A 15587-nucleotide genomic window follows, 5' to 3' on the forward strand; every position below is an offset into this window, starting at 1 on the left:
TGACTTGTTGAGGAGTCATTGGGGTATCTGATATGATGAAGACCTAATGAATCCTGCAGTGCTCATCTCCTGGGCTCCCACACACTTGTCTTGCACAAAGTTAGTGATGTAAATCTAGTCTAGATGTCTAGAGGCTCAGCCATCTACTCACATGTCACTTTTATGTTTACCAGACCACCCATGTAAGGGAAGCGGCAAAGGATGAAACATGCTATTCCGTGTAGTTGAACTCTTCCAGTTTGATTAGAAGTCTGGGGACCATATGTTATAGTGTGGAAGCTGTAAGCTGGTAAATTCAACTACATACTAGTAAAGATACACTATAAAGCCTTGCAAACATGGGCTTTGACTGTCACCCAGCAGGGATCGGGATTGATTCCTCAGGCAACAGTTTGGGGTCTAATGCTGCACAGACACGTCACTAGCATGCAGGCTAGCGAGACATAGTGGTATGGTGGGAAGATGCACAACAGCGGCTTCTTGTGGGTTGGGCGAGTGGGAGAACAATGCGCTCAGGGGTTGCTAAAGCAACATCAGGCAGCCACTGTACGTGTTATGCCTCGTACACACCATACATTTTTCTGTTAGATCATTTTCTGTAAAGTACTGGTAGAGACTGGTCATTATCTGGCTGGTAAATCTTAACAGAAAATCTTATGCTAGGTACACACCATACAATTTTGTGTTAGATAGATGGTTCGATAGATCATTTCCAACATGTCCGATCTTATTTTCAATAGTTCTTCTGATCGATTTCTCATAGAAGTGAATGGAAATAGATAAGAAAAGATAACAGAATCCAAACGGAAATGGATCGGACGGAAAATCGACCGAAAAAAATGCATAATTTGTACCCAGCATAACTAAAAGTTGTATGGTGTGTACCTAGCATTAGACACATGATATTAATGCAATATAAATTGTTGACTTACAAATTATCACATATGTTGTTGCACTGCTTGTTTTAGTGCAAAGCCAACACAGCCTTGCTTCATGCCCTACTTACCAATTTATGCCACCACCACTAACAAATACCTGACAACAATGCACATTATGTGAACAAGGCCTCATTTTTTAAACCTGAAATAGAGGGACTACCATTGAGGAGTCATGTGTATGAAGGTAACATGCAGCCAGTATGAAGTGCTGACTTAAGGGCTTGTTCAGGGTTGCAAATCACGGTGGTTGCAAGGGTGGTTATGTTGGATGTTATCTGCCAGTTGGTGGTGGATTCTTTGAGAAAGGGTAATGCTGAATATCCTTATCACCCATCCCCTACTAATGTGGCTGGTGCTACTGCAGTGACTGGCACTGCTGCGAGGACTATATAAATTTACCTGCACGTCTAATGCCCTTCACTTCTCTGTAGCCAGCTTAAAGGACACCTGAAGCGAGTATATGGAGGCTGCCATATATATTTATTTTTTTTAAACCATACTAGTTGCCTGGCAGCCCTGCTGGTCTATTTTGGCTGCAGTAGTGTCGGAATCACACCAGAAACAAGCATGCAACTATTATTGTCAGATCTGACAATAATGTCTGAAACACCTGATCTGTTCCATGCTTGTTCAGTGTCTGTGGCTAAGAGTATTGGAGCAAATGATCAGCGGGACAGCGAGGCAACTGGTATTGCTTAAAAGGGAATATGGCAGCCTCCATATCCTTCTAACTTTAGCTGTACTTAAAGTAGTAAAGCCATGAAGACTGTATTAGAACCAGGTACACTAGAGACCAAACAAAGGCATATGTTTGAGTTTGACTATGCGGGTTTGGGTATTGACATTGCATTTGGACATGTGGATCAAGATGATGTAGTGTTTCAGGTGCACAGAGGTGTTTTCATCAGCAGTTTCTCCCACCTTATTAATGCCTAACCACACCTTCCAACTAAATCCCCAATCTCCCTTTCCAGAGAAACCCCTTAACTGATGCCTGTCTTTTATCTTATTAAAGTGGACCTGAACTCAAAACTCTTCTCTGCTCTAAAAAGATACGCAACAGCATAATAACATTTAAACAAAAAAAATTATTTCTTACAGCTGATACAAATCCTAAAATATATCTGCACAGTTTCTACTTCCCAATATATGGAAGCAGACATATTGTTTACAGCCTGTATATAATAAATCTACCCACTACTTCCCTCTGTATCCTCCCACTGGACACCAGACCCTTTTTACTCTCCTGATGGATGCCTAACCCCAACCTACCTAATGGTCACCTAACCCTAATACCTCCTCCAAGCATTTTGTTTTCAGCTCTAACACCCAATCCTGCGCCTTCTACTGGGGTGTCAGTTGACCAATCCACTGCTGCACAGCCAAACCTCCACCCTTCTTTGGGCTAAAGTGTACAACAAATAAAAATAGCATTTTATGCAGAATTGTGGGTAATTTTTAACACTTTTTTTTTTTTTATTTCATGTCTGTCCATAGTCTTTCCTATTTATTTTCATTCTTCCTTCCTGTACCTTTTACGTCTGTTCTCTATATACTTTTCCTGTCATTGTCTCCCCCTTTTTCCTTCTTGTCTGTAAATCCGTTTCCTTTTATTGTTATTTCTCCCGCTAGCAGAATCTTTTCCAGGTACCCTGTTTTACATACGTCATACGTGTCCCTTTAATTTCCCCCATCACAGGTGCCCTCCCTGGGATATTTCTGTATGCCTTGTTTTTTTTTATCCCCGCAGATTAGGTTTTAATGGACAGTCTTTAAATCTTGGTTGCTACATTCTAATCTCGCAATCTCCCACTTCCTGCTGGCTGCAGTCCTAGTAAATTTCGCTTCCTGGCTGCCTGTAGGATGCTCAAGGATGACAGGAGAAAAGTTGTGTGCTGTGAGTGGGTGGAGGGGGGAGGGAGAGCTTTGCTGTCCTTCCTCTCTCCCCCTCCGGCTTTTCTCTCTCTCTCTCTCTCTCTCTTTTTCTTCTGGCTGCCATTTCTGCAGCTGGAGACATTTTTATAGCTTTTCCCCCAGACTTGCCTGCCCCTGCACAGAGCTGTGGCTTTGGAAGGGGGTTGGGGAGAAATCAAACACATCTCATAGCAACCACAGTACCATAATTGTTCTAACAGCAGCTGGGAGAAAGCAGATTTCCGAAGTGCATTAAAAGCTGGCAGTGAGCAAGGTGCAGCGATGCCAGACTCCTCTGCTATTCCAGGCCTTGCATACAGGTCTGCTCGCCTGTGTGTGTGTATGAATGTACAAGCTGGCTGAAAGAAATACAGGTTGGAGTGTGTGTGATCTTCACATATTTGCACTTCAGAAACACGTAATTACAAAATGTAACAATAACATAGCCAGACAGTTCCCCATAGAGCTGCATTCACTGCTGCTTGGCTCCTCTGGGTGGACAGAATTTACTAAAGCGATAATTGGTTGGAAGATTAAAGTACAGACAAAAACAGAACTTAAAAGAGGAAATGTCAGTTTCGTCTCTTTTTGGCTGATAAAGTTCTGAGGTCCCCCCTGTGTGTCTGTTACCAGGCCAAAAGCTGCAGACCCCTGACACCAGTAATGAAGGGCTGCTGAACTGAATATGGGGTGTCAGGCTTACAGTTGTTACAGTGCAGAGCATGGTGGGGGCTGAGTATCTTGCAGAGACTAGTGGATCATTTCACATGAGTCAGAGCTCAGCAGTTCCACTTGGAGGCTGGTGTTGTGCCTGACAGTATGCAGGCTCTCAAGCCCCATTCCCAACCGGAAGTAGATATAGGGGTAGTCTGTTGGCTGCGCACACCGATCCCCCTCCTGGTTGTTATCAAGAGAGCAGATCAATAATCAGGTTATATATGTTGCTTTTTTACAACCGAAATGTAATGAAACAGGGATGTGTCAAAGCACATGAACGTTTTTCTTGAAACGACCACAAAATATTTAAGCGCTGTCCCCCAAATTCTTTGTCCAAAGATAAATTAAAATGTGATGGGAGATTTGGAGCCCCTTGTGGTCCTTTTTAGTAAGCTAAAGTGAAGAGGGGTCCAGACGGGCCTCTTAACACCCACTAGGCCCCAAGTACCTGCCTCGGTTGCCTGGTGGATAATTCTGCTCTGTCTCTGTCCAAACAGCAGTGATTCTCCTGAAAAATATGCAATGGCCTTGCTTCAGTTCTTCAGGGTGGAAAGAAAAATGCCAAAACAAAATCCAGTATGTCTTTAAACTTTAACGTGGACCTGAACTTTTGCACAAAGCAGCAGGAAAACATAGAGAAATTCACCCTGTATGTATTTAGAGTGTTTAGCCTGTTGATTCCCCCTCTTCTGTGTCTAATCACAAGCTTTAATTTGATCTCCCCCTGTGTCACATGACTGCCACGGCAAAGATGGCAGATGAGCTCCTTTGAAAGCACAGGCTGTTAACAATCTGTCTGCTTCCATGAAACAGGAAGTAGAAACAGTGCTGATTTATTTTAGGATTTGTATCGGCTGTAACAAAGAAATGTTTTTTGTTTAAAGATCATTATGCTGTTGTTTATCTTTTAGAGCAGAGAGGACATTCTGAGTTCAGTTCTGCTTTAAGTAAAACCTCTGTTCAAAATGTTAATTACATGATCCCTTAAAAACGAGCCAAATTGGTAGAATGCCACCATAAAAAGAATGAACAATGCCATCTGTTAAAAACAAAATTAAAAGTAAAACTAGAACCAGTTGTACATGATTATTCACATGGATACACCGGGCATGCACAGTTCTGCAAGTCTGACTGCATGAATCCCCTACCTAAGTTATGCATGATACCCGGTGCATTAGCCCTGTCCAAAGATTAAATACCTTGTTCAGTCTTCTGTTTTTGTAATGTTCATGCTAGTAATTTTGCATTAAATTAGCAATGCGCCTCTGTAATTATTACAATTAATATATTTAAAATACCAGGCTGCCTGGTTCCTGTAGTTCCCTGTTAGCAAAAGAGGGGGAGTTGCTTCTTCAGCACAGAGCAGATTGTCTGACCCCACCTCCTCCTGCTGGCCGCAAAAAAGAACTCTTTGTGACCAGCACTGTAGAGCATGCCCCCATAGCCCTCTGGTCCTCCCACGGTTACGGGCTGCTGTTACACCGGTGGAGTAAAAAAGGCTGAGCTATCTCTAAACGAGATGGTCTAAGGTTTCTACATTATTTCTGGAGTCACTAAATGCCTTTTGCATATATCAGAGATGAATGAACATAAAATAAGGCAGATGTTCTCCATCTCATTGCAGAATGGTCTTGTCTGAGTCGTGTGTTTGCGAAGGAATGCGATGAATAAGGCAGTCTATGACTTTGTTCCTTTACTTTTGTCTCATAAATAGATTCACACAGGAAAAATTTCCCACTGAGTAGCAGTTCTCAGGGAACTCCTGGTAGCGGGATTGCTCACTTTTTCTAAATTAAGACAGCCCCCTTCCCAGCATAACTGGGAAATTCCACTTTTGTTTGCTTTCAGTTTGGCTCTACATATTGCAAATATTGATGGCAAACATTATTTCGCTTTGGGAAAAGGAATAGGAGCTGCCCCAAGTAAGGTAATATTACTGTAGGCTGTAGCCACTTAACCGCTAAAATAGATGGGTTAGGATAATCATAGCAAAAATACTTTATTGAAGCACCGCAGATAAGGGGTTTCGTGGGTCTCGTCTGCTTCCTCAGGTATAGCTGCCTTCAGCAATGAAATGCCAAAGTCAAAACTTTATTAGAAACAGCATGAGAACAGTCTTTGCAGGTTTAAGCCTGCTTCTTCAGGTCAGAGATCAAGGATCACAGTGTGATTGTGTAACAGGCAGAGCACATCGGTGCCAGTTATTTCAGTTTGCGCATTTTGTTTTTCTGTGCATAAAAAAGTCTGCCATTCTACATAGTTTCTAACTGGCACTGAAAGACAAGTGTCAAAGTTTTATGCCAGTTACTGGATTTGTCCAAATGTTGGAGACAAGTTACACAGCCTACTGCCTTGTGCTGCAGCAAGCAGAGGAGTTGGTTGACAGATTTGTGGCAGCAGTTTCACAAAGTGCAAAGAATAAAGTGTATAGAAGGCTAGGGCATCCCATTCTACCCCTAAAGTGTATAGAATGGAAGGCGGCACTGATTTCAATGTTCTTTATTGTGGATCACTTAGTGGCGTGTGAAATATATTTACAGCACGATTCAGCGTGAAGGAAAGGCTGTCCAAGTTGACTGCTTCATGTAAAATGCTGCACTTGTGGAAATGTATCATGGAGAAGCGAGCGATGCTCAAAATGGCCATCTTGGCTAGCCTGATGGAATCGGTGCTGGCATCCTCTGCCTTCTATACACGTTCAAATTTGTTACCTGAACATGTTTACACATTGCTGGAGACTCATTTACACTGTTCATGATTGTTACTACAGAGCTGTGTGGTGGGCGGTCACAAGTCACTGGGAGTGCTGTTTCCCTAAGCCCCCTTCACACTGCACGCGTTCCCATCCGCGTTTCGGGAACACGTGCAGGAGGCCGACACGCACGGCATCAGACAGTGCATAGACTGCACTGTCTGATGTTCACACTGCATGCGTTCTGGACCTGTGCGGTCCGGGAACACATGCTGCACACATTTTTTCCCAAAACGCGCAGCTGTCCCAGTCCCTTTCAGTGAATGGGATCAGCCACGCAACGCATACAAACGCAGATGGTGTGCGTTCGTATGTGTTGCGTTCCAAACGCACGGCCATCCGCGTTTGCTAATGTAAACAAAGCCTAAAAGAATACTGTCTTGGAATTGGGAACAGTGATCCATAGACACGGAGGTGTGACAGAGTTGATGGTTGCAGAAATGAAGGCAGGCTAGGTCCACAACAATGAGCAGCAGGAAGAGTAGTTGGCAGCAGGGCTGTTTTTAAGCACAGAAAAAAACAGGAAGTTGCCTGGAGCGACAGCTGGAAGGGTCACCTCAGAGCTAGTCTTAGCAGGCTGTGCTTTATGCAATTCTTATAGACAACTGCTAGTTAGTTCCATTAAGACAAGTATGGATAGTACAGTTTACACCTAAATGGACACAACTGATTAACATAACAAAGGTTAAAGTGGACCTGAACTCTTGCACCCTTTATGTATTTAAAGAGTTTAGTCTGTCTAATTCCCCCTTCTCTTTGACTAAACACAAGTTGTAAATTGATCCCTCAGCTGACTGCCACAGCAGAGAGCTCATTTGTAAACACAAGATTAACAATCTATATGCTTCCATGAAAGCAGGAAGTAGTCACAATGCAGATTTATTGCAGGAATTGTATCTGCTTATCTTTTAGAGCAGAGAGGAAGTTCTGAGTTCAGGTCCGCTGTAATGGAATAGCATAACCATGAACGATGGATACTGTTCATGCGCTAATTAAGCTGTAATTGTTTTAATTTGTTCTATATTGATTGTTGCAACTTTCTACATTTCCGGTACAATATTTTAATCTGTAAAAGATGCCGGATTCACACAAGCAGTATAATGTTTGTTTTTTCGTTAAGTGGCTACACGCCTCTCAACATTTCTAGGAAGGATTTCCTATTTGGGTAGCATGAGTTTGAGCCAATGAGTTCTGGAATGGTAATACTGTTTTGTATCTAACCCATCAATTAGTCATTGTTACATAGTTGTTTGGGTTGAAAAAAGACATACGTCCATCGAGTTCAACCAGAGAACTACAGACTGCAAATGCTACAGACTTCCTATACGTACGTTTAGAAGGGGGGATGTGGGGGAAGGCAACAACTGTCTTGCCAAAATGGCCAGAAACAGGCAGAAACACGTCTGAGGTCAGGCAGGCTTCAGCAGCAGATGTAAAGGTGTGTATACGTCTAAATAAATGTCGCCCATCAGGCTCAAACTTCACCATGCAAGTGAGATTGCGAGGAATGAGCGTTGTACATATGTGTTACTCTGGTATATCGGAGCAGCGGGTATTGTGTTGGTGGAGATGGGAGCAGCAATAGCCCTGTGCACAATAGAGCTGTTTCCATCGGGCTGTGTATGGAGGGTAACAATGGGCTGAGCAACCACTGTTATTTATAAAATCTTTAAAGAGAACCTGAGATGAAAAACACCTCAGGATTTATACTTGCCCCTGGGGCTTCCTCCAGCCCCCTGTTGTCCATCTTGTCCCTCTAATTCTGTTCGGTCCCCTCTGTTGAACCTCTGTGAGGCCATGCGCAATCTTGGCCACCCGCACCATCTGATCGTGCTTTGGCCAGGAGCATTGTGCACAAGCCCAGTCTTTGTCTACACATGGGCAGAATGCTTACAGCTACAGGATTGCGATCGGGGCTGTGCGCGCCCATGACTGTGTATGTGCAGTGGCCCGCGACTGGGCTGGTTGGGTAAGTAATTCGGGCCAGACTGCAGAGCAACAGAGGGGATCGGATGGAATCTGAGGGTCCAGGGGGCCGGAAGAAGCCCCAGGTAAGTATAAATCCTAAGGTGTTCTTCATCTCAGGTTCTCGACCTTGTGGGGCACCTCCACACATGCTAGATTCTCATCTGAGACTGCCCCAAATAACTGACAGAGATGGTAGATGGATAACGAGTTCTGTTTTACTCCTATTAAGCATAAGGAAACTGAATGCCATGAATGAAGAAACAGCATATAGGCAGTCTGGGACTGGATAATAGCTGAGAGAGGTCATGAGCTGAGGCACAGATAAAATGATATAAAGTGGTGAGGAGTGTTTGAGAAAATGTCTGATGTAGTTTGTGCGCTATAGATAGAACAGTTCTTCCAGTCCTCCTGCATTTCTGTGCCTTCTTTTTTTTTCATACTTTCTCCTGTTTTTCTCTTTTACTTGTCCTTTGCTGTGTCGCCGTGGAGTGTTTCCATGGTAATGTTTCCTTGTTTATAAAGTGGGTCTTCATTGGCATGCTTCTGCCCACTCACACTTGCAGCTCCATACTGCCTGCAACTGCAGAGAACGTGCTCTCATTCTCAGCCACTGTCAGCTCTGTGACATGGGTATGAACGTGTTTTCTGGGCTCTCCTTAGTGGGTCAAATCAAAGATCTGATCCATTTTGTATGAATGTGGAATATGCTCAGCATTATAGAAATATTCACACTGGAATGTGAGTTTATCAAGGCATTTGATCACAAGCAGATTGCTGTGCTGTACAGTAGCACCATCCATGGCCATTGTGTGTCCCGGGGGGCAGTGGTTGTCACAAATGGGAATGTACCTATTTAAAGGACCACATTTTAAAAAAATGTGTACAAATACTTATATGATGTACATTTCTCCCTGATTAAAGTGCACTATGAAAAACTTTTATCCTCTGTTGAGGTCGTTTACAGTAGGCAGTAAGAGTCCATCTGATAGGTTTTGGACTAGCCCATTTCCTCATGGGATTACTCAGTATTTCCTTCATTCTGTAAAAAAGCAATCCCTATAAAGGATCTACACAAATATGCCAGTGCTCACTCCTGTGCAAATGGTTTTTCAGTTGGCCTGAGCAACTGCCGGGACAGTAGATGCTTTTAAAAATAAAGAAAAGCCTCAGAATCCCCCATGAGGAGATGGACTAGTCAAAAACTTATACTTATTTTAAGTATGTGTACATATATATTTTACATTTTACAATTTGTAATTATAGTGGTCCTTTAATGATTTGCTGGTGCTGTGATGAAGAGCCTTTTGGGCCAGTTACTTTGCTTCTCAGCAGTTAGTCACTGTTCATGGGCAGTTGCAGCATCATCTGCTATATCACTGCTTCCCGAGTGCTGGTTTGTCAGGAATATCTGTTTCTCTTCTGATGAAGAGAAATATTGCTGCATGATAGATTTTGTGGAGGGTTATGGTTAAGAAAGCCTTCTGATCAACTTCTGCTTGGTAGGAAGTAAACACTAATGATGAATGGAATCATCTACACAAAGCAAAAAATACTTAACTGTGGCTACTCATGGTGGCCTATGCTGCGACAGTAATAAATAGATAGCCCCAGTTTAGACAGCTTTATATGCATGCAATCAGCATTATTTTTCGTGGTTTGTGCATAAAATTGTTTTAGCAGATTATAAAAGGAAAAGTAATTTCTGCACCAACTTGTTAGTCTTCCTACCTACTGATCTACAGCAGCCTTCACACTCTTAAGCTGGCCATACACTAGGCCGATTCTCCGCCAATCGACAGCAATTTCGATCACTGGGATCGAATCTGCTGTCACATCGTTCACGCTACACGCTAAATTTCGATCTATTTCGTCCCGAAATAGATCGATCCCGTCGATCGCTCTGTGCGGGTAGGGAGCGCGTCGCTAGCGGCGTTCGAGTGCCCGATGACCGACGCAATAGAGTGGCAATACATTACCTGCTCCCCCGGCGCGACTCACCCCGGTCACCGCTGCTCCGTCTCCGCTCTGGTCTGGTCTCCAGGTCCGGCACGCTTCACTTCTTCTAGCCTGGCAGGAAGTTTAAACAGTAGAGGGCGCTCTACTGTTTAAACTTCCTGCCGGGCAGGAAGAAGTGAAGCATGCCGGACCCGGAGACCAGAGCGGAGAAGACCGCGGAGACCTGGGGACTGGAGTCGCGCCGGCCGGAGCAGGTAATGTATGCGGGCATTGGGGAGCGGCGGCAGCACCACCACCACCATCAGGCTGAAATCGGTTCACAATCTGTTTGCAGTAAAGGCAGCCATACGATCCCTCTCTGATCAGATTCGATCAGAGAGGGATCTATCTGTTGGTCGAATCTGATGGCAAATCGACCAGTGTATGGCTACCTTTACTTAGTCTGAAATACTGCCCCTGTATGGGCATACAGGAACAAGAGTGGTTGCTTTGCCAGCTGAAGTACGATCTACTGACTAGCCCATCATAGCTGTCGAGTAGGAGGCCATGCCTTCAGGCTGACTGGAAAAGATGGGGCGGGGGGTTGTGAGTGAGTAAGCAGGCATGAGTAACTTGATGAGGATCTGTTTATTGCGTCTGCACAGTGCAGCAGCACGGAGAGGAGTGCGTCCGCAATCAATATTCCACATTAATGTTGAATATTTTACAAACGATCCCCGACGCAGGAACGGAGGGGCATAGGAAGATCAGGGAAGCCTCCGGACTATCCAGAGGTAAGTATCTCATTCTTATTCTTCAAGTACACTTTTAGCTTTCTTTTTTTTCTTTGTAAAATGTATTTTTTAAGTGATACTCTATTGAAACTGTGCGTGAACTTTGTTTTTAAACTTTTTCTAATCTGGCTTATTCAGTACAGTAGGGCAAACTATAATACCATTAGCAACCAGTCAGAATTCATTTTGTATTGATCTCTCCCCAACAATCTGAAATCTTATTAGTTGTTATGGGTTATAGCACTTTGTGTTTGCTTCTTGTACAGCACAGGTGTCAAACTCGAGGCCCGCAAGCTGAATGCGGCTTTCCTTACCATTTTATGTGGCTCTTAAGAGCATCAAATGTGCATCATAAGGTTCACCTGTAACAAAAAAAAAGTGCCCCTATACTTACCTCAGGAGGGGGAAGCCTGAGGATCCTAATGGTGTTTCCCCCTTCCTCTGTAGCGCTGGCTCCCCTGCACAGCACAGGTACTGCAATATTCAACTATCGCGATCCAGCGCAGGTGCAGTGCAGTAGCGGCTTTGTGATGGGCCCTGGCCGATTGGGGCCACCTGCGCAGTAGAGCAGAAACAATCGGGCTCGGCTATTTCTGCCTGAGCCCGATGAGAAAGCTGCGCCTGCGCTGGATCGTGGTAGGTAAAGATTTACCTCTCCGCCGTTTGGGGGCTTCCAGCGCTGGATCGCCAGGATGGAGGAAGCCTCATTAGGATCTAGAGGCTTCCCCCTCCCAAGGTAAGTACCACGCAGGGGTTGTTTTAAGTACAGGTTTATTTTAAGCCTCATACACATGAGGAGTGTTGCCCAGTAGGGATTGGGACTTGATCCCTCAGGTGACATTTCTGTACAGACAGGCTAGTGATGTATTCGGTTGCTATGGAAGGGTAAGCAGGGTCAATGTTGCGGCGCATGACAGAGTAAAACGGAGCAGGATGAATGAGATGGAGAACAATGTCCTCTGCAGACATAGACATAGAACATTTATATCGCGCTTTTCTCCTGGCGGACACAAAGCGCGCCCTAGTGGTTGAAGCTCTGGTGCTCTATGGGCAGTAGCAGTGTTAGGGAGTCTTGCACAAGGTCTCCTACTGAATAAGGTGCAGGCTTACTGAACGGGAAGAGCTGAGATTCGAAACCTGGTCTCCTGGGTCTGAGGCAGAGCCCTTACCAAGTACACTATCCAGCCACTGCGAGACAATCTGCCAGGCTGATTGCTCACCAACCCTTGAGGGGGATCGGTGGCCACTGTAGATTCTAAGGAGAGGCAACCCTAACCGGTCAACTCAGTACAGGACCATCTAGCTTGTGTACTAGGCTTTAGTTTAATCATCTAACAGAATACTCAAGAAGCTCGGGGTGAACCGAAACCACTCTCTAAATTTTAAAGCTATAGACATGCTACACCAGCAGTTCTGGATGTAAACCTGGCTTTAGGGGCATAAAGAGATCATTTGCATATTCGCAGTGGAATATTGTGGGAAACCACAGTTGCTTACTTACAAGCTGGATTATCACAAATACCTTCTGTTTTAACCACTTGCTGACCGCACGCTTATACCGTGCGTCGGCAAAGTGGCAGCTGCAGGACCAGCGACGCAGTTCTGCGTCGCCAGCTGCAGGCTGATTAATCAGGAAGCAGCCGCTCGCGCGAGCGGCTGCTTCCTGTCAATTCACGGCGGGGGGCTCCGTGAATAGCCTGCGGGCCGCCGATGGCGGCTCGCAGGCTAAATGTAAACACAAGCGGAAATAATCCGCTTTGTTTACATTGTACGGCGCTGCTGCGCAGCAGCGCCGTAAGGCAGATCGGCGATCCCCGGCCAATCAGCGGCCGGGGATCGCCGCCATGTGACAGGGGACGTCCTGTCACTGGCTGCACAGGACGGATAGCGTCCTGTACAGCCCGGATCACCAGGGGGGAAAGGTAGGAGAGGGAGGGGGGGAATTTCGCCGCGGAGGGGGGCTTTGAGGTGCCCCCCCCCCCCCGCAACATGCCTGCAGGCAGGAGCGATCAGACCCCCCCTGCACATCATCCCCATAGGGGGGAAAAAAGGGGGGCGATCTGATCGCTCTGCGTGCACCCTGATCTGTGCTGGGGGCTGCAGAGCCCACCCAGCACAGATCCCAACAAACAGCGCTGGTCCTTAAGGGGGGGTAAAGGGTGGGTCCTCAAGTGGTTAAGAAGACCAACCACACTAAGTCCAACCATCAAGAAACATATATATAACAGCAGAGAAATGCAGGGCTGTGGAGTTGGAGTCGAGGAGTCGGAGCAATTTTGGGTACCTGGAGTCAGTGGTTTCAGTAAACTGAGGAGTCGGAGTCTGATTTTTGAACCATATCCATAGCCTTTGTAGAAATTAGACTAAGGAGTCGAGGAGTCAGAGCAAATCGGTGGTTTCATAAAATGAGGAGTCGGAGTCGGATGATTTTTGTACCAACTTCACAGACCTGGAGATATGACCTATTGTTAGAAGTCGGGTCACATGGTGGACTACCTCATTGTCTGTACCTGTAAATGGATCTCTTTATGAAATGGCAATAAGCATAGACTGGCTGATTGCAGCCCACTCTGCTAACCTAACTGATCCTTCCCTCATTGGAAATCGATTCCTATACCACACCACAAACTTAATCTAGGTAGAGCAACAAGTTGCAAAGTATTTCCCAAACCCCTTCCTTAATGCCTATTTTGTGATGTACATACGCTGTAAAGGTAAGTATACTTCATGATGAGTGTATGGAACTGCTCAGATGTTTGTGTCCATGCATGGCAAAATAAAGGTGCATGTTATGTTTAATAGCCAAATGTTCTATTATAACTTTATTATGATACTGTGATTATGGCTTCCTAGTACTTTCTGCTACATGGATGTTTGTTGTTACTTTCGTTGTAAGTCCCCATGCTTTATGGATATAAGGATAATGCTTCTATGTCTGTCTCCTCTTTAGATGAACAAAGAAGATCATTGCAGCACTCCAAACAATGACTCCTTTTTCCATCGTGACTCCATTCCAACGGAGGAACTTTATCGTAGCGCTGCGATCAGGCCCTCGCCATTCGAGAATCTCAATACCAGGAGACCATATATGCCTACCCAGGTGAGACGTGACAGCTGGATGGATAGAGTGATAAAACTTATCAAAATCTAGACACTAAAGTGAATGGCTAGAAAGCATTGTGGCATTTTATTTATTTAACCATTTCAGGTCGTGGGGATTTTTCACCTTATGCAACAGAGCAATTTTCACTTCCCATTCATTCGCTAATAACTTTATCACTAATTATCACAATGAATTGATCTATATCTTGCTTTTTTCCACCACCAATTAGGCTTTCTTTGGGTGGTACATTTTGCTAAGAATAATTTTTTTCTAAATGCATTTTAACAGGAATATTAAGAAAAAAATGGAAAAAAATCATTATTTCTCAGTTTCCGGCCATTATAGCTTTAAAATAATACATGCTACCATAATTACAATACAATAATACAATACAATAACATTTCTATAGCGCTTTTCTCCCATAGGACTCAAAGCGCTTAGGCTCTCTCAGATTCAGTAATTGGTAGTAGGATGAAGTTTTCACACAACAAAAGTTATAATTCTGCAAATGCCAAACTGAACAGGTGGGTTTTCAGTCTGGATTTAAAGAGACTCCGTAACAAAAATTACAACGGTTTTTCTACCATCCTACAAGTTCCTAAACCTGTTCTAATGTGCTCTGGCTTACTGCAGCACTTTCTACTATCACTGTCTCTGTAATAAATCAATGTATCTTTCCCCTGTCAGACTTGTCGCCCTGTGTCTGGAAGACTGCCAACTCTTCCGTGCTGGTCTGTTTATGCACACCACTTTCCAGGCCACTCTATGCACACTCCAGTGTGTGTGTTTTTTACATAAGCCAGCAGCGTCTCTGCTATCTTATCAGTGATAGAAGAGAGCTGGATAAAAATCCTCCTCTGTTAGGTTGTGAAAGGAGCTGGGCTGATGCATACTGAGGAATTACCGACAGGAAGAAAGGATCAGCCTCACAGCCTGTCACTAGTATTCAGTGCATGAGAGCTGCAGGGGACAGAAGGTAAACACACAAGTGATCTCTTGAGATACAAAAGGAAGGGTGTATACAGCCTGCTTGTGTATGGATGTATTTTCTATGTGTACACATCAACCTACTTCCTGTTTTGGTGGCCATTTTGTTTGTTTATAAACAAACTGTTTAAAACTGTTTTTGACTACTTTTAATGCGGCGGGGAGCGGCGAAATTGTGACAGAGGGGAATAGAAGATGTCGCCTAACACATTGGTATGTTTACTTTTGTGCGATTTTAACAATACAGATTCTCTTTAAACACGGCCAGGGATGGAGCTGTCCTGATCTGTTGAGGTAGGGAGTTCCAAAACGCAGGGGCAGCATGACAGAAGGCTCTGGGACCTAATTAAACTTATGTATTTTATTTGCCCATTTGTCTTGGTTATTACACCATTTAAATTTTGTCCCTATTACAATGTATGGCGCCAATATTTTATTTGGAAATAAAGGTGCATTTTTCAGCTTTACGTCTATCACAA

General features: G+C 44.4%; 1 protein-coding gene and 1 long non-coding RNA gene across 4 annotated transcripts in view; one reads left to right on the forward strand and one right to left on the reverse strand.

The window, feature by feature from the left end:
- Window positions 1-15587, reverse strand: part of LOC137532913 (uncharacterized) — a 235819-nt gene that overhangs the window by 157267 nt on the left and 62965 nt on the right. The window contains exon 3 of one of the 3 annotated variants that reach the window (XR_011024066.1): window positions 13863-14132. The exons of the other annotated variants lie outside the window; for them this stretch is intronic. This is a non-coding gene — a long non-coding RNA (uncharacterized lncRNA). Of the gene's footprint in view, window positions 1-13862; window positions 14133-15587 lie in introns of those variants that run through there. 3 annotated transcript variants of the gene reach the window in all.
- The window catches only part of SPRED1 (sprouty related EVH1 domain containing 1), an 84051-nt gene that overhangs the window by 61356 nt on the left and 7108 nt on the right, over window positions 1-15587 (forward strand). The window contains exon 5 of the mRNA XM_068253914.1: window positions 13969-14118. Within this exon, the coding sequence (XP_068110015.1) occupies window positions 13969-14118 (150 nt within the window). The remainder of the gene's footprint in view (window positions 1-13968; window positions 14119-15587) is intronic.

The sequence above is a fragment of the Hyperolius riggenbachi genome, chromosome 9, assembly GCF_040937935.1.
Source record: "Hyperolius riggenbachi isolate aHypRig1 chromosome 9, aHypRig1.pri, whole genome shotgun sequence".
Lineage (NCBI taxonomy): Eukaryota > Metazoa > Chordata > Amphibia > Anura > Hyperoliidae > Hyperolius > Hyperolius riggenbachi.